The sequence below is a fragment of the Trichechus manatus genome, unplaced genomic scaffold (assembly GCF_000243295.1).
Source record: "Trichechus manatus latirostris isolate Lorelei unplaced genomic scaffold, TriManLat1.0 scaffold00040, whole genome shotgun sequence".
Classification (NCBI taxonomy): Eukaryota; Metazoa; Chordata; class Mammalia; order Sirenia; family Trichechidae; genus Trichechus; species Trichechus manatus.
This window is the reverse complement of record NW_004443976.1, coordinates 5,752,958-5,772,150: the sequence shown is the minus strand read 5'-3', so window position 1 is coordinate 5,772,150 and position 19,193 is coordinate 5,752,958. Positions and strand designations below refer to the sequence as shown.

General features: G+C 43.0%; 1 protein-coding gene across 1 annotated transcript in view; it reads left to right on the top strand.

Annotated features, from left to right (window-relative positions):
• The window catches only part of MYOCD (myocardin), a 109,237-nt gene extending 91,163 nt beyond the window's left edge, over positions 1-18,074 (top strand). The window contains exons 10-14 of the mRNA XM_004375970.2: positions 6,945-7,883; positions 11,462-11,605; positions 12,706-12,834; positions 14,862-14,919; positions 17,444-18,074. Coding sequence (XP_004376027.1) covers positions 6,945-7,883; positions 11,462-11,605; positions 12,706-12,834; positions 14,862-14,919; positions 17,444-18,015 — 1,842 coding nt within the window. The 3' untranslated portion in view covers positions 18,016-18,074. The remainder of the gene's footprint in view (positions 1-6,944; positions 7,884-11,461; positions 11,606-12,705; positions 12,835-14,861; positions 14,920-17,443) is intronic.
• Positions 18,075-19,193: the final 1,119 nt, after the last annotated feature.

Genomic DNA, 19,193 nt, shown 5'->3' with positions numbered 1-19,193 from the left:
ATTCTCACTCCTCAGTCCTCGTTGTTACCCTCGTTCCCAGTCTCACTCCTCAGTCCTCGTTGTTACCCTCGTTCCCATTCTCACTCCTCAGTCCTTGTTGTTACCTCATTCCCATTCTCACTCCTCAGTCTTCGTTGTTACCCTCGTTCCCATTCTCACTCCTCAGTCCTCGTTGTTACCCTCGTTCCATTCTCACTCCTCAGTCCTCGTTGTTACCCTCGTTCCCATTCTCATTCCTCAGTCCTCATTTTGTTTTGAGGCAAGATAGGGTTTGAGTTTTTTCAAACTGAAGGTAATCCTACGGTTGCCAAGTGCCAAGACCAGCAAAAGAAATGTGTCTTGGTCCTGGTACAAAAGCTTTTTCCTCTATTCCTTCCACGTGGACTATAAATGCTTAGATTTCACTGAGTTTGTTTCAGTTTAAGTACACCCACCATCACCATCATCTCCTTATACTTACACTAATTAGTATAACTACCCCAGCCAGTGATTCTGAGCATGTGTGTATAGAAGGCTCTACCTGTGCAGGCTCTGAGAAATGGTGTCATCATACCATCACATTCAGAAGAGCGGTGGGTCACCCCACTCAACTCCGCAAATCGTAAATCCATTGAGATAAAAGCAGGCCATCTCTGATGGGAGTTCTAGGTCATGGGGGCTAGAGATGCCTCATCCCCAGTGGGAACGTGGTCCAGATATGATGACACCATTTCTCAGTGCCTACACAGGTAGAGTTGTCTGTACGCACTTGCTCAGAATCACTGACCGGGGTAGTTATACTAATTAGCGTAAGTATAAGGAGATGATGGTGGTTGTAACTACCTTTATATACATATTACATACTCATTGCCATCAAGTTGATTCCGACTCATAGTGACCCTATAGGACAGAGTAGAACTGCCCCTTAGGGTTTCCAAGGAGCTTTTGGTGGATTCAAACTGCTGACCTTTTGAGTAGCAGCCTCAGCTCTTAACCACTGCGCTACAGGGCTTATATATATATAAACAATCAGTAAGCCTTAGGGGCCTTGGTGGTCAGTGGTGTAATTCTCACCTTCCATGCAGGAGACCTGGGTTCAATTCCTGGCCTATTCACCTCATGCACAGCCACAACCACCCATCTGTCAGTGGAGGCTTGCTTGTTGCAATGATGCTGAACAGGTTGCAGCAGAGCTCCCAGACTAAGGCAGACTAGGAAGAAAGACCTGGTGATCTACCTATGGATCACAACAGTCCAATGTTCAACCAATCACGGGGGTGGTGCAGGACCGTGCAGCGCTTTGGTCCATTGTGCGTGGGATCACCATGAGTTGCGGGCAGACTCGACAGCAACTAATAACATCAGTCAGCCATTCTGTACAATTTGCTTTAATTTTCACCCTGCAAGGTTAGCTTTATTTCCCAATTTTAAAGTAAAAATAAAAATCAGGATATTAAAGAGGGTAGATGATATGCAAGTTTACACATCCTGTAAATGGCAGAACTGGACCTTGAGCTTAAGTGATTGATTTCAAAGGCTTTGCTATTGCCACTGGAGATGAGGGGGGACAAGGAGGGACAGACAGGAGAAAACCTCACCAGACCTGACTGCTTACTGGGGCTATGCAAGAGGTGTCAGCCAAGTGACTGGGAGAGTTACACCAATGACAGACACGGGGAGGTGAGATGAGGAGCTGATCTGAAGGGATGATGGTGCACTTTGGAAATTTGGGTTGCAGGTACCAGCAGGACAACGAACAGTAAAGGTCTAGGCAGTTTCTAAGTTAGAAAAATGCCAGTCTAGATCATCGTGACTGTATTGTCAGGGACGGGAATACATACTTCAGAATTGTGTGCATCATGGGGAGGCTTGAAACTAGATGAGAGAACGAGTTTGAAGAAGAGAAAAATAGGAAGAGTGGTCGGAGGAGAGAAGAGGGGAGAGAAGGAAGGAGAGACGAGGAGTAAATGAAGCAAATGATGTAAACACATTTTGGGAAAGGAAGAAATAAGAGGAACTAGTGAACTGACAAAAGAGAAACAGATAGGTAAGGTAATGAAGGTGACTTTTGTAAGAAATGTCCATGTTTTTCTACACAGGAGAAAAGGGGGAAAAGCACTGAGAAAAGGGTTTGGTTTTCATTGTTAGTTGCTATCAAGTTGACTCTGACTCAGTGTGACCTTATGTAAATGGAAGAAAACATTACTCAGTCCTAAATTATCCTCACAATTGCTGGCATATTCGAGCCGTTGTTGTGGTTACTGTGCCAATTCATGTCACTGAGGGTCTCCCTTGCTCTCATTGGCCCTCTTCTTCACCAAATATGATGTCCTCCTCTAGCAATTGATCCCTCCTTATGACATGTCCAAAGCAAGCAAGTCGGACAATGTTTTATTGTGATCCATAAGGTTTTCGTTGGTTTTCTTCCTAGTCTGTCTTAGTCTGGAAGGTCCACTGAAACCTGTTCACCATGGGTGACTCTGCTGGTATTTGAAATACCAGTGGCATAGCTTCCAGCATCACAGCAACATGCAAGCCATCACAGTACAACAGACAGACAGACAAGTGGTGGTGATTTTCATTAAAAAATTATTAATAGCTATATCATAGCAGTCTCTGGGTGGTGCAAATTGTTGAGCACTCGTCTACTAGTGGAAAGGTTGGTGGTTTGAATCTACCTAGAGGTGCCTCAGAAGACAGGCCTGGAAATCTGCTTCCAAAAAGTCCCAGTCTTGAAAACCCTATGGAGCAGGTCTACTCTGCACAGATGGGGTCACCACCACGAGTCAGAATCAACATGACGGCAGCTGATGACATACCACACTATATGCATTTTTTTTTTTTTTTTTTTTTAAGAATCTTGTTTCTAACAAATTGGAGCGGGGAGAGAGAAAGAGTAAGAAAGAGAGAAGGAAATTGAGAGAGACTGGAAAGGTTAAACACAGAGAGTATTCAATGGATATTAAGAAATAATTATTCATTTTTTGTGTGTGATAATAGTATTGTAGCTATGCTTAAAAAGAGAGTACTTACCTTTTAGTGATAGATACTAAAATATTTATGGGTGAAATTATCTGATTTGCTTGAAAATAATTCAGGGAAGGTAAGGAAAGAAGTAAATGGGGCTAAAAATGAAACAAGATTGGGCACAAGATGACAATTGCTGAAGCTGGTTGGTGGGTATATGGGGTTCATTATAATTTTCTTCTACTTTTGTGTTTGATATTTTCCACAGTAAACAATCTAAAAAGTTTTTAACGATCACAACACTAATATATGCAGGAAACACATGTACAGAAACCTTTGTCCCAAACAAGCCCAAATTGAACTCAGCAAGTATTCGTTTTATTTTAGAATATGAGCTGCATTATTTAATAATGTAGTTTAAATTATTCAGTGCCAGAAGAGATTCTAAAAATAAATGTAGAACTCACTAAGTAATTCAAAATTAAAACAATAATGACTTGTCACGTTACACTTTTCAAACCAGCCAATGCAAGAGAAAATGTTAAAACAAGGCTGGCAAGACTATGAGGGAAATAGCATATTTATCACTAGTGGCAGTCTAAGCTGATGCAATTCTTTAAAATAACTTTTAGCTGATAATAAAGTAATATAAATATTCACAAATGAAAATCTAAGAAGTATATAGAAAAGTAAACAGGTTTTAAAGACAAAGTCATTAACTCACTACTCAGATAGCATTACAAGTTACATTTCTTTCTAGCCTTTTAAAATGCATATGAACATAGTTTGGTCTTAAAATAACAGTTTTAAAATAATTATATGTGCATAAATTTCTGGCACATGCTTTTTTGTTTAGTATATCATGAACACTTTTCATAATTTTTTTTTTATTGTACTTCAGGTGAAGGCTTACAGAACAAATAGTTTCTCATGAAACAGTAGTACACATATTGTTTTATGACATTGGTTAACAACCCCACAACATGTCAACCCTCTAACTTCTCAACCTTTTTTTTGGTGAAAATACACATAGCCAAAGATACACCATTTCAAAAATTTCTACATGCATGGTTCAGTGACATTGACTACGCTGTTCCAATTGTGCTGCTATTCTCACTTAAGATGAAGGCTTACAGAACAAAATAGTTTCTCATTTAACAGTTACTACGCATGTTGCCCTATGACAATGGTTAACAATCTCACAACACATCAACAATATCCTTACTCATCCTTGGGTTCCCTACCACCAGCTTCCTTGTCCCCTTCTGCCTTCTGGCCCTTGTCACTGGACTACTGTATCTCATTAGTCCCATTTGGTTTTACGGGGCTGTCCATTCCCAGCACTTTTCATAATTTTTAATATTAAATAAACTTAATTTTTTATAGCAGCATTTCATTCCACCACCTAGTTAACATCCCACTCTTGGACATTTAATTTGCTTTCAATTATTTGCCATTAAAAATAAAATTTCAATGACCTTCTTTGTATATAAATCCATTAATTTCTCAAATTATTTCCTTAGACTAAATATGTAGGAGTGAAGTTCCTGAACAAAAATGTACTAATATTTTTAAAGTTCTTGATCCGTGTTGCCAAATTTCTCCCCTGGAATTGACACCAGCCTACTCCCGGAAGCAGTGAGTACAGGAATCAGTGTGCACCCAGGAGTCACCTGAGACTCTTGTTAAAATGCAGATTCCCATTCAGTAGGTCTAGGGTGAGGCCTGGGAGTCTGCATTTCTAAAAAGATCCCAGATGACCTTGCCGGTCTAAGGACCACACTTTGAATAGAAAGGTATTAAAGTGCTTTTGGAGTCCCGGCTCAGTGCAACCAGTCCACACCCTTGGCTGCTAACCAAAAGGTGACCTGCTGCTGACAAATCAGCCTTTGAAAACCCTGTGCAGCATAGTTCTGCTCTGACCCATGTGGGGTCACCATGAGTCAGAATCGACTTCACCGCAGCCGGTTTAGTTTCAAAGAGCTTTTATTAAATTTTTTTTTAATTTATTTACTTTTGCTGCTACTTCATCAGCACAAAGTGTTACCATTTATTTCTTCATCAATCCAATGAATACAAAAAACTAACGACTATTTATTTATTTTGCATTTCGTGGATAACTGATGACAGCATACATACATTATTAACCATTTATTTATTCTTTTTTTCTTTTTGTGCGTTAAGAGCTGGTTCACATCCCTTACTTGTTTTGATATTGGGCCCTTATCTTTTCTTTTTGATTTCTAAGCACCCTTAATACATTGAGCTTATTAACATTTTGTTATTGCACTGTCAGTTTTTTCCAAGGATGCTATTTGTGTTTGAACTTTGTCTATAGGATTTTGGACTTACAGAAATTTTCAATTTTTTCTCAATATTTTTACGATTATGTCCTTTGCTTTTATGCTCAAAAAAGCTTTCCCCACAGGATATCAGAAGAATATTTCCGTATGTGTTTTAGAATGTTGACATTTAGATATCTAACCTTTCCCTTTTTAGTTATGAAAGTAATATGTTTATATGGGATATTTAAGAAAAAACACACAAGGAAAGAGAGACAGAAAGAAATATTATATCATCCCAAGTAACATCACCATAGATAACCATGGTTAACATTTTAAAATATATTTATCCAGATATTTTCATATGTGAACGTATGTTTGAGTACATATACATATGCATTTATATTTTTTGAAAAACAGAAGCAAACAGTTCAAACTTCTTTTCACTTAATAATATACCATAAATATTATTCATTATTCTGTGTCCTCAAATATTCATACCATCAATTTAATGGATCTGAATTCCATCATTTGCATGCACTATCGTTTATTTAACTAGTTCCTATTTTTTGGATATTCATATTGCTTTCTATTTTTGAACCTTATAAAAAATGTAGGTATGAAATACATATATGAATCAATATAATCATAATAGCAACACTTAGATTGCACAAGTCTTTGCCAGGCACTATTCCAAGTGCTTTACAAGTTTTAAGCCATTGTAATCCTCATAAAAATGTATAGGTATTATTATCCGAGGCATAGAGAGACCACTGAGCCAGTAAGAGGCAGGGCCGAGATTTGAACTGATGTTAGTCACCCATAATGCTCTCTCCCAATAAATGACTGTTATCCAGCTAGTCATTAGAATCAAGACATAAATGTTAACATAGAGCCGCATTTCTCACGGTAGCTTCCGAGAGCCAGCAGCACCTGGGAATTTGTTAAAAATGCACAGCCTTAGTCTCCACCTACACCTGGGGAATCAGACACTCGGGTGAGCCAGCAATCCGTGTTGTAACACGCTCTCCCAGCAGTGCTGGCGTGCACACAGTTCTGAGGACCGTTGTTGAAGAGAGTGCATGGGAAGAGCCCTCCTCTAAGGAGCCAGAGACAGGGGTCTCAGCTCTGCTTTGAGATTTATAAGATGGGGGCAGGGGCTTGGGATGGGAGCTGGAGGACAGAGGACTAGGTGGCTTTAGTCCAGTGAAGCTCTACATTTCTATGCTATCCTGGGTGTGTTTGCTGAATCAGAATCGACTCGACAGCAACTAACAACAAAAACAACATGACTATGGAGAGTCCCTGGGTGGTGCAAATGGTTAAGCCTTCAGCTGCTAACCGAAAGGTTGGAGGTTCAAGTCCACTCAGAGGCACCTCAGAAGAAAGACTTGTCCATCTACTTTCAAAAAGTCTGCCATTGAAAACCCTGTGGAGCACAGCTCTACTCTGACATACATGAGGTCACCATGAGTTGGAATAGACTCAACAGCAACTGTTTTTTTGTTCGTTTGTTCTGTAATGGCCATGGAAACATGGTACATGGCAAGTAAGAAAGAATTATTGTAATCTGTATAGGGAGCAGGGGAGGGAACTGGAAAGAACTATAAGAAAGTAGAACGCATATGATACAATTCTACTTGTGATGTTTTAAAGCCAATTTAATAAGACATATTGTCACAAAGCAGCAAACTAACAATGTCCTGCTTGCTTTAGGTCTCTGAATTAAGACAACAGCTTCGAATACGGGGTTTGCCTGTGTCAGGCACCAAAACCGCCCTCATGGAACGGCTGCGGCCCTTCCAGGACTGTTCTGGAAGCTCCGTGCCAAACTTCAGTGACATAACGACCGTCACCTTTCCTGTTACACCAGCCAGCACTCTGCCTAATTATCAGTCCTCCCCCTCCACCGGCGCCTTATCAAACGGCTTCTACCACTTCAGCAGCACCAGCTCCAGCCCTCCCATCTCCCCCGCCTCGTCGGACCTCTCGGTGGCCGGGTCCCTGCCGGACACCTTCAACGACGCCTCCCCCTCCTTCACCCTGCAGCCGTCCCCAGTGCACGTCTGCACAGAAGAAAGCCTCATGAGCAGTCTGAACGGGGGCTCCCTGCCCTCAGAGCTGGACGGGCTGGACTCAGAGAAGGACAAGATGCTGGTGGAGAAGCAGAAGGTGATAAATGAGCTCACCTGGAAACTCCAGCAAGAGCAGAGGCACGTGGAGGAGCTGAGGATGCAGCTTCAGAAACAGAAAAGGAGTAACTGCTCGGAGAAGAAGCCCTTGCCTTTCTTGGCTGCCCCCATCAAGCAGGAAGATGCTGTCTCCAGCTGTCCTTTTGCATCCCAGCAGACATCTGTGAAACGGCAAAGCGACGGCTCAGAGAGTCAACAGACCGTTTGTGAAGCTGCTCAGCTCCTCCCCCTGGGGAGCACGCATTGTGTGGAGTCCTCGGTTCAGACCAGTGTACTTTCTTCCACGTTCCTCAGCCCTCAGTGCTCACCTCAGCATTCCCCGCTTGGGACAGTGAAAAGCCCACAGCACATCAGTCTGCCTCCGTCGCCCAACAACCACTACTTCCTACCCTCATCTTCTGGTGCCCAGGGAGAAGGGCACAGTGTCTCCTCACCTGTCAGCAGCCAGGTGTGCACCGCTCAGGTAAGAACTCTCTGCACCCCACCCCACTGTATCCCTTTCCGGAACTAGGATATGAATTAGCAGATGCTAAAGAGCTCAAGTTGGAAATTTCAATGTGCAGGACTTACCAAAAGTCCAGCAGCAACTCCCAGACACCACACCCTGCAAGCCTTCACCATACACCAACTCAGTTAACCTCTTAGGCAGGGGTCAGCAAACCTTTTCTATAAAGGAAGAGATAATAAATGTGTTTAGCTTTGTGGGCCATACAGCCTATTGCAACTACTCAGCTCTGCCTTTGTAGCTCAAAAGCAGCCATAAACAACTCATAAACAAATGCACATTGCTGTGTTCCAATAAAACTTTATTTACAAAAACAGGTGGTGGGTCAGATTTGGCTTGTGGTTCATAGCTGGCTGACCCCTACTCTAAGGACTCCTTGACATCAAGTCTTATCATACGAAAAAAAAAAATCCAGTGGCCCTCAAGTAGACTCCAACTCATGGTGACCCCATGTGTGTCAGAGGAGAACTGTGCTCCACAGGGTTTTCAATGGCTGATTTTTCAGAAGTAAATTGTCAGGGCTTTCTTCTGAGGCACCTCCGGGTGGACATGAACCACCAACCTTTCAGTTAGCAGCCAAGCATGTTGGTATGCTCTGTGGACTCCAAGTCTTACCATAGGCCAAACCAATTCATCAAGAGGGCCAAAGGGGAAGTTTCCAGACCTGACTGTTCTCTCAGTATTGTGGGATTCATGGTACAATTATTTACTGAGCGCCTACTTTGTGCCAGTCCCTGTTGGAGTCTCTGGGGATTACTGCTAAAGTAGCCAAACAACCATTCCCATTCCTATGGGGAGTGAGTCAGTAAACACAGTAAATAAGCATGTTATATGATGTATTAGAAGATGATACTTCTTACAGAGAAAGAGCAGGGGAGGGGGTGAGGAGTTTGGAAGTTTGCAACTTCAAACAGAGTGGCTGGGGACATTGGAGCAACACTTTGAAGGAGGTAAAGGAGGAAGTCTTGTAACTATCTGTGGTAAGCACATTTCAGGCAAAGAGGGAACAGCAAGTGCAAAGGCCCTGAGGTAGAGGCATGCCAGGCATATTCAAGGATCAAGAAGGCCCGTGTGACTGGAGCAGAATGAGAAGAGAGTCATAGGAGATGGCTTGGAAGAGTAGCTGATTAAAGACCAGACCAAGGCGACCAGCAAAAGCTTTTCTTTTGTCTATGGAGCTGAAAAATTATTAGGAAAACCTGTGTAAGTCTCCTCTAGAAAGAAAATCACATATCAAAGGGTTGACTGAAATTTGTATTATTAGAAAGGGAATAGGAAGAAAATACACATTAATTGGGCACCTGCCGTGTGCCAAACATTAATAGCTTTGTATATGGGAAATCTTATTTAATTGTCACAACAACCCCAGGAGCTCAATTTTGTTATTCTTTATTGCCATTGAGGAACACAAGGCTTAGGGAGGTCAGATTACCTGGGATCATACAAGGCTAGAACACAAATCAGAATTATCTGATTCACAAATGCATGCCCTTTCACACTGAACGTTCTTATCCTGGGAGTATGAGGTGTGGCTATAGGTAATGAGAATTAATTTTTTACAAACCTACCGCATTCAAATGCCAGAGTGGACACTCTGGGAGGGATTTGGACTTAATCGGATTATCATCATCACTAACAAATGTTTATTGAGTGTATAGTGTCCTAGGCAACAAGGATAAAAATAGCTCTTGAGATGTAGCCCTGGACCATAAGACATTCGATTCTCATCATATTGATGCTAACAAGAAGAAGTAACATTGGTACAGTGAGTTATGGTTTTACAGAGCACTCTTTGCAGACATGAACAATTACATGCATAATAGGTAAAAGATGAAGAACAATATGGGATAAGACCACTGTCTTAGCTTCCTAGTGCTGCTGTAACAGAAATACCACGTGGGTGGTTTTACAGAACAGAAATTTATCTTCTCGCAGTTCTGGAAGTTAAAAGTCTGAATTCAGGGTCTCAGCTGTATTGATTCCTTCCTTGTCGGTATATAAACACACACACACACAACTCATTGCCACTGAGTCAATTCCAACTCATAGCAACCCTTTAGGACAGAGTAGAACTGCCCCGTAGAGCTTCCAAGGAGCACCTGGTGGATTTGAACTGCCAACTTTTATGGTTAACAGCCGTAGCTCTTAAACACTACGCCACCAGGGTTTCCTCTTTCTTGGTAGCTCTGGGCATTTCTTCTATTTCTCTGGCGAGCCTCACATTGCATCTGTCTTCCCAGTGTGTGTGTGTCTCTGTGTCTAATCTGCTCTTTTTATGACTCAGAAGTGATTAGATGTAGAACCCACTCGGCTTGGACGTGATCTAATTAACCTAATAAAGAAAACCCTATCTCCAAAAGGGACTACACCCACAGCAATAGGGGTTAGGGCTCCAACACATATTTTAGGGGGACACAATTCAAACCATAACAATGACTAATCTGTGCTTATGACACTATATACTGCACAAAGTAGGTGGGGTGTGGGGCAGCCTGATCATGAAGGGCTAGAAAAGTCGGGAAGGCTTTGTGAAGAAACCAGACTCTATGGGAAGTATAACATTTTAAAAGACGTCCCTTGGTGGTAAAAATGGTTAAGCATGTGGCTACGAACCCAAGGATTGGAGGTTCAAATCTACCCAGAAGTGCCTTAGAAGAAAGGCCTGGCAATCTACTTCCGAACTATCACAGCCACTAAACACCCTATGAAGCAGATTTCTACTGACACACATGAGTCACCGTGAGTTGGACTCAACTCCATGACAACTGGTTTTAGCATGTTAAAAAGGAGAGAGGCAGGAAAAGGATCTCCCAGGAGGGGGATGATGTGAACAAAGATAGGAAGGTAGAACACACAGGGCCTGTTGAGGAGTAAACATGAAGCCAATTTGTCTAGAATGGGAAGTTCAGAGAGAGAAGTAGTAGAATTTAAGCATGAAGAAGGAAATAGCACTAGATTATGGAGGGTTCTGAACTCTTATCCTGGTTAGAAGTGGGGACTAGATGCTGTGAATATGTGGGAGCTGCTGAAAGTTTTTGCATAGTAAGTAATATATCAGGAAGGAGATGTGGCAGTCTGGTTCCATAAAGATTTACAGCCTCGGAAACCCTATGGGGCAATTTACTCTGTCCTACAGGGTCGCTATGAGTTGGAATCACTGGATAGCAGTGGGTGTTGGTTAGGTGATATGTTCAAAGCCAGGTTTTAGGCAAATTCACTTACTAGTGGAATGTGGCAAGGTTTGAAAATGTACCCATGTGATGCAAACAGTTAATGGGCTTAACAGCTAACTGAAAGGTTGGATGCTCAAGTCTATCCAGAGTGCCTAGGAAGAAAGGCCTGGTAATGAAAAATCCTATGGAGAAGAGTTCTACACTGACACACGTGGGGTTGCCATGATTCGGGGTCCACTCAGCGAAAACTGGTTTGGTGTTTTGGAAAGATAAGACACTAGGGCAGGGACCAGCTCTCTCAGCAAAGCCCATACTGAAGAGCGCTGTGCCGGCAATTTCATTGTTGCTTCTCCCTCTGTACAGAACTCAGGAGTACATGATGGCCATCCTCCGAGCTTCTCCCCTCAGCCTTCCAGCCTCCATCCTCCCTTCTCTGGAGCCCAGGCAGATAGCAGCCATGGTGCTGGGGGCAACACCTGCCCCAAAAGCCCAGGTGTACAGCAAAAGGTAGGCATGTGGGGTCAGAGTTCAAACTTGGGATTGACTTCACCTCTTCTCTCTTATGTGCTTCTTGTCCTTCAAGGCAAATATTAGATTCAAAGGCAGAAATAAATGACATTTTAGAGAGAAACAAGACCACTAGAAATGCATTGAAATGGAGGTATAAGTTAGAAGATACCACAAGGAGCTATTTCCTGGGGTCCTCCCAGAAATCATGATGACTAATATGGCCATGATATGTTTGTGAAATGAAGCAACGGTGTTTCCATGGTATAATTCTCACCTTCCATGTGGGAGACCCAGGTTTTGCCACTCCCCACTCATGGCGACCCCATGCACAATGGAACAAAACACTGCCGGATCCTGTACCATCCTCATGATCTGTTGCAGATTGGACTGTTGTGATCTATAAGCTTTTCACTGGCTGATTTTTGGAAATTGATTGCCAGGCCTTTCCTCCTACTTTATCTTAGTATGGAAGTTCTGCTGAAACCTGTTCGGCATCAGAGTAATACACAAGCTTCCACTGACAGACAGGTGGTGGTTGCGCGTGAGGTGCATTAGCCAGAAATCAAAGCCGGGTCCCCTGCATGGAAGGTGAAAATTCCACCATTGAACCACGACTGCCTTCTTCCTTACGGGAGAGAGACCCTGAAAAAGCCTAGGCACGCCCACAAAACACACAACAAACGAAGTTGTCTCGTGAAGAGGAATGCCTCTAACTCTCTGCAAACATACACAGTTTGGAATGAAAGGCCCCGGGAGATAAAATACGCTGGGAGTTTCTGGATTGACATGTCTTTGTATTTGATTGGACTCTTTTGTTTTATTTTATTTTCTCATCTAGCTCTTTCTCTAGCAGAGTGCAGTGTACTTTAGAAGGGGAAATGAATCCGTGAGATGCCAATTCTGCGATGCCTCCAATAATAATTTCACACTGATTCGTACTATTACTAATAGTCCGGAGTTACTTTCTAAGCCCTGGTCTTCTTTTTTTCTCTTCTTAAATCAGCTTTTCCAGAATTTAGCCTGTAGCTTCTAAAACAGAAGCAGTGCCACTTCTGACCCATGAATTGATTGCCTTTGCCTGTGTCTTGCCCACACAGATGGCTGGTTTACACTCTTCTGACAAGACAGGACCAAAGTTTTCAGTCCCTTCCCCAACCTTTTCTAAGTCAAGCTCGGCAGTTTCAGAAATAACACAGCCTCCTTCCTATGAGGATGCAGTGAAGCAGGTAACTGCATGACCTGATCTTTATAGAGTAGATTAACTCCGTAAACATGGCTTTACATTATTCAATTTTATGCCGTTTGTAAATTCTGGTATTGTGTCTGATGCCTCTTCAATGAACAAAATACCTAGATACTACCTGTAGGAAGCTGCCGCATGTGTATAGAAGCTGTGTGGGGTAGAGAGAGAACATGATGGTCTGATCATCCTGATGCCTTAGTGCCTGTTCTGCCTCTAGCAGCTGGGTCGGCTTGGGCAAGCACTTAGCTTCTCTGATATGAAATACGGGTAATAGCTACTTTGTAAGCGTTCTGGATAATGCATTGAAAGCACTTGCTATGTTGTTTGGGCTCCTGGTAGGTACTCAAATACAGGAGAGCTATTTTCACAATGATACTTCCTAAGGTTCTTCCTAGCTTGAAAATTCCTGACAAAATGTTGATAGTTGTTGAAACCGGGTAGTGAATGCATGGAGGGCATTATAGTCTCTACTTTTGCTTCTGTCTGGATGTTTTCAAAAGAAAAAAAAGAAAAAGAATGACCTTAACTTTTAAACGGTCTGATCTTCACAAGGTATCAGATAGCCCTTCATCTGTGTTCCTCTCGCACACCCCGGAAAAGAACATCTATGTCAGTTGTTAAATACTGGAATTCAGCAGGTCAAAATCAGCCCACAGTTAGGTTTCGTTTCACTTAAAGAGAATATCTTATGCAAAAAGTAGCACCATTGCCAGTTGCCATCGAGTCGATTCTGACTCATGGTGACCCCATGTGTGTCAGAATAGAACTGTGCTCCCTAGGGTTGTCAATGGCTGGTTTTTCAGAAGTAGATTGCCAGGCTTTTCTTCCAAGATGCCCCTGGGTGGACTCAAACTGTCAACCTTTCAGTTAGCAGCAGAGTGTATTAACCATTTGTACCAGCCATGTGAAACATGGGCTTTCTGATTTCTGAAAAATTAGGGAACCTGGCAACACTGGAGCCACAAATTTGCCAGACTGTTGTCTAAAGCAGTGTCTGTGTCCCCTTGAGCCAGAGATGTGCTCTGCAGCTCCCCCAGCTCTGCTGTTCTAAGGATGCTTGTTGACATTACCTGCCAGGCCCTGCAGACAGCTGCTGCCTTCTGAACTCCAGCCCACTCATTCTCTGAGCTGTGCTCCTGTCTGTGTTGATTGCTGATGTCTGTGCTTACGGACACGGGGCTCCAGAGGACTGAGATGGATATATGCCTCTGTTGTCCCCATTCCCTTTCCCTGGTATCTGTAAGCATTGCCTGGTGCTTTACAGTTTCAAAAGAAAAGAAAAAGGACGAATAAAGTGGACTTGTACAAATAAGATTCTACTTCACAACTCAGTCGAGCTGGGGGTAGGGTGGCAGATGGTGGAGGTGTGGGCGTGCTGTACAAGACAGGGTCAAGGGTTCCACAGCATTGTAACAAGGAACCAAGGAAAGTGTGAGCCAAGTTCCTGGACCACAGAAACCAAACAGGCAGCCCGCATCCACCTCCTTCACAGTTGTGTGGTTCTTAGATGCCATTGAGTCAGCCCCCGACTCATGGCAACGCCGTATACAATGGGATCAGACCCTTGTGATAGGATTTTCATTGACTGGTTGTTTGTTTGGTTTTGGTTTTTTTTTTTTTTTTGGAATTAGACTGCTAGACCTTTCTTCCTAGTCTGTCTTAGTCTGGAAGCTCGGCTGAAACCTGTTCGGCATGATAGCAATACGTGAGAAAAAGTACCTCCCTACTTGTGTATTAAAACCCGCTGCTCCAGGGATGGAAATCTCTCAGGCAACTGAAGTCTGCTGGAAAGCATTTCACATTCTCTTTCCCCTTCTCCTGCTGTAGTAGATTGCTTCACTCAGTTGTTTACCTGTTTAATATTCATACTAAGCGCTAATCAAACATAGTTCAGAAACCTTTAAACCAAACACGGTTTAAAAGCCTGCTGTGCTGCCTCTAACAACACCTTACAGAAGAGGTCACCACCTTCTGATGTCCCTGTTTTCCTTTTGGTTATTTTTGCAACAGCAGATGACCCGAAGTCAGCAGATGGATGAACTCTTGGATGTTCTCATTGAAAGTGGAGGTAAGGCGGCCCTGTTTCTTATCCATCAGGTTACTCTGTCCTTGCAGGTACTCTAGGGAGTGAACACTTAGGACCAAGGCTGTATGTGCACTATCAGATGTGCGCCAAGCAGTCCATGGGGACAGAGTCATTTCCATGAGCTCCTGCCAATGTCTGGAACAGATAAAAGGCAAGGTGGATGATTCCTCAATGCCTTCGTCTTGGAAATATTTTAACATTTTTCCACTGTCAACCGAATCCCTGTTTTCCAAAATGTTTTCTTTTGCTACAGCATTTCCTCTACTGTTCCAATCTCAATGCCCCTATCTTCTTAATTACAAGAAAAAGGATAAAGCTGACAGGGAAAACTTTATGCTACCTACTCAAAATGAAATTCAGTTAGTTATCTTCCCCATTCATGCTTAAATGTTACTCAAGCCAGCAATCAACAGTGATCAACATGTTCTTTTTGCCTCCTATTAAATCATTTGTTTATTTATTTAAAAAAATTGCAGAGGGTGTGAAGCCACATGAATGAATGAGATCACCTAAAGAGAACATGTAGATAAAAACAGAGGTCAGGGCTGAACGTTTAAGCAATAACATTAAAAGTTTCAGAGAAGGAGACAGCAGAGAACTCAGAAAAGGAAGGCCCAAGTGTTAGAGTTATCGCTGAGCCAGAGAGACAAGGCCCCACCTTTGTGGAGTCCCTGGGTGGTACAAATGGTTAACACACTCAGCTTCTAACAGAAAGGTTGGAGATTCAAGTCTACCCAGAGTCACCTTGGAAGAAAGGCCTCGTGATCTACTTCTGAAGAAATCAGCCACTGAAACTCTATGGAGCACAAGTCTACTGCGACACCCATGGGGTTGCCATGAGTCGGCGTCACCTCGCTGGCTAGTGGGTGGTTTATGGAGTTAACAGTATAGTAAGGGAGATGGAGAAAAATCAAGTAAACAGGTATATCCTCCATTGCGATGGGGTGGGGGAGAAAAAGATGAGTACAGGTATAAGTATGTTTATAAGTTCTGTGATAGAAAAACGAGAGAATTCATATCAATGCCCTTATTTTCTTAATGATGTCTGTGACAAGGTTTGCAAAGAGTGAGGTTGCAGGAAAGTGGTGTGGAAGATAAGAGGAAAGAACGGGCAGTTAAGAATCAATCGTGAATGAATTGATTTTCCAGAAAAACACAGTAGGATTGCTAGGCAGTACCAAGTGCCAATAGGAGATGAGATCATGAATTTAGAGCAAAACCAGTCAACACGGTTATGTAATTTTTTCTTGTAATGTCCAGCTGATCCAGAGCAGGCTTAGAGAAGGCAGATGATAAGATTCATCTAGGGGTGGGACTTTGCCAAGGGAGTATGTTGGAAGGAAGGAGGAGGGCAAGGGTATTGTGGGTATGTATAAGAGAGTAATTATAATGGTAAAAAACAATTCCTGTCAAGTCAATTCCAACTCCTGGTGGCCCCATTTGTGTCAGAGTAGAACTGTGACCCATAGGATTTTCAATGGCTGGTTTTTCAGAAGGAGATCACCAGACCTTTCTTCTGAGGTACCCTGGGTAGACTCAAATCTTCAGACTTTCATTTAGCAGCTCAACACATTCACCATTTGCACCACGAAGGATCCAAATTATAATGGTGGACCACGGAATGCAGACTAGAAGAGGAAATAAGTGAAGGCTAGAAGGGGCTGGTGGATAGTGATAAAATAGTTGAGTTTGTGGATTGGAATGTCTCCAAGTAGCTGAGAAGTGTTGTCGTGGGGGTATTTAATAAGTGAGCTAGAGAGATGGGAGGTGATAGACAGAGAAAGGAAAATTTTGCTTGAAACCATGCTTTCAGAGTGATCAATAGTTGGTGACCACAAGGTCCAGGACATGCCCAGCAGAGAGGGAAAAGAGGAATCCCTGGAGTTAAGGAGGAGGTCAAGGAACTTCTTTCCCTGTGTCGTCAACATGTAATTTCTGAAGATCTGAAGTCAGAGAGAAAGACGAGTTGAAGTGGGGGAAATGGCAATGAACTGGGGAATAGAGTCTTCAGCAAATGCCAAGGCATGATTAGGAGACTGATAAGAGAACACAGTGAGGCAGGGGGCAGGGAGAGTGGCATGACCCTTAAAACAGCTGAGGAGTTGTAAGAAGAAGGGGTAGTGACAATCAGAAAGACGCACGGGCAAACAAAAGAACCCACTGTGGCCCCGAAGCATGCTGGCCTCCACTGAGGGTATAACAGAGGACACAAGGTCCTTGGGGACAGCCAGCCATCAGCAAGTCAAAGGAACCTCCAGAGTAAAGAATCTGAGAATCACAGAGAAGAATTTCCAGAAGGAAAGAGTTTTGGGAGAGACGGAAGGGAAGAAGAATTGGGGATACATGGGGCAGTTTGGGAATGAAACTTTGGGTGATAAGAGATGACCACATAAGCATGACTACCTCCTGTGTCTGTCTTAATGTAATTCATTCTTCCAAAGAGTCACAATGTAGGGCATGCCCCATTGGATGTGATCTAACAATTGCCTTTGGGTTTTTCCAACAGAAATGCCCGCTGATGCCAGAGAGGATCATTCCTGTCTTCAAAAAGTCCCAAAGATTCCCGGGCCTTCCCGAAGCCCTAGTGCTGCTCTCCCCAAGCCTTCAGCTTCTTTTGAACAAGCTTCTGCAGGAGGCCAGCCCTCCTTTGATCACTACACCACTGAAAATGATGAGCACCTTGAAGTCTTACTAAATTCCCAGAGTCCCTTAGGAAAAGTAAGTGATGTCACCCTCCTAAAACTTGGGAGTGAGGAGCCCCAGTTTGATGGGATCATGGATGGGTTCTCCGGGAAGGCTGCAGAAGACCTCTTCAATGCACACGAGATCTTGCCAGGCCCCCTCTCCCCCATGCAGACTCAGTTTTCACCCTCTTCTGTGGACAGCAATGGGCTGCCATTGAGCTTCACTGAATCTCCCTGGGAGACCATGGAATGGCTGGACCTCACTCCTCCAAGCTCCACGCCAGCCTTTGGCTCCCTCACCACCAGCGGCCCCAGCATCTTTAATATTGATTTCTTGGATGTCACGGATCTCAATTTGAATTCCCCCATGGACCTGCACTTGCAGCAGTGGTAGAATGGTGATACAATAGTGCTAAGGAAGACCAGTAGGAATTCCATGGGGAAAAGCATACAACAATGGATACTTTTATTATCAAAAAAAAAAAAAAAAAAGGAGAGAGAAAGAAAGGAATTAAAAATAAGCCAATAGAGACTTCTGTGACAATCAACAAGAACAAATAGGATATATATTTTGTTGTTGTGAGTTGCCTTCAAGTCGATTCCGATAAATATATTAATAATACCAGTATTCAGTGACTGATAATAATTTCAGCAATGCATTCAAAAATGTGTTTTCTCAGACTATGAATGCCAAAAAGATCTTTCACTGCCTTTAAAACACCAGTAGTTTTTTTAACCCATACTTTTTCTCAGGCATTGTTGGGGCATAATCTCACATTGTGTACTGTTCTCATGAAAATGACTAGACACACTGTGGAAAGAAAATGTCAGCTCCTTTGAGAGTACAGAGAAAGTCCATCCAACAAAGGTTATGAAAGATACGTCCTTGACGTAGGCTGCTTCTCATCTCTCTATTACCTGTATCAAAATGGAAGCCATGCATAGCTTCAGTTAGGGAATTTTTGAGGCAGAAGGGAGGGACAGGACCAATCTGTTCCTAGGAAAGCAAAGTCAACTCAGTGCCCCTCAGTCACAAAGCTACCCACTGAAGTGGTCCCAATCCTGTACCCAGGATTCTTTGGTCACTGATAACAGCTAGCCTACATTTAGTCTAGGCAACCCCTCCCAGAGTTTCCCTCAGCCCATAGCCAAATCACTCTGCTGTCTCTGAGGTGCTAAGCATGGTGGAACAAGGGAGAATCCCTAAAGTAAGGAAAACTCCTGCTATGAAAAAAGATACGTTGGGTTCTCCTACACAACCTCTTTAGTTCCAAAGACTAGAGATTACCATGTAGGGAAACCTGAAGGATATTTCTAGGCATAAGAAGCCATATCAGGGAAAATTCAGACAGGCCTAGAGAACAGCATACCATGGACTATTCTAACAGGACTGTTATTTATGGGGGTCCAACTTCCTTTCCTGTTTTCCTTTTTTTGAGGTGGGGAGCTCCCCCTCAGTTTGCTTTTTTCCTACTCCTCTTGTCTTTCAAGATACCAATCCTCTATTGCTCCTCTTTTGACTAGCTTTCTTTCTTATTCTGCCCCCAACATCGGGAGGGGAGGACTCCTTGG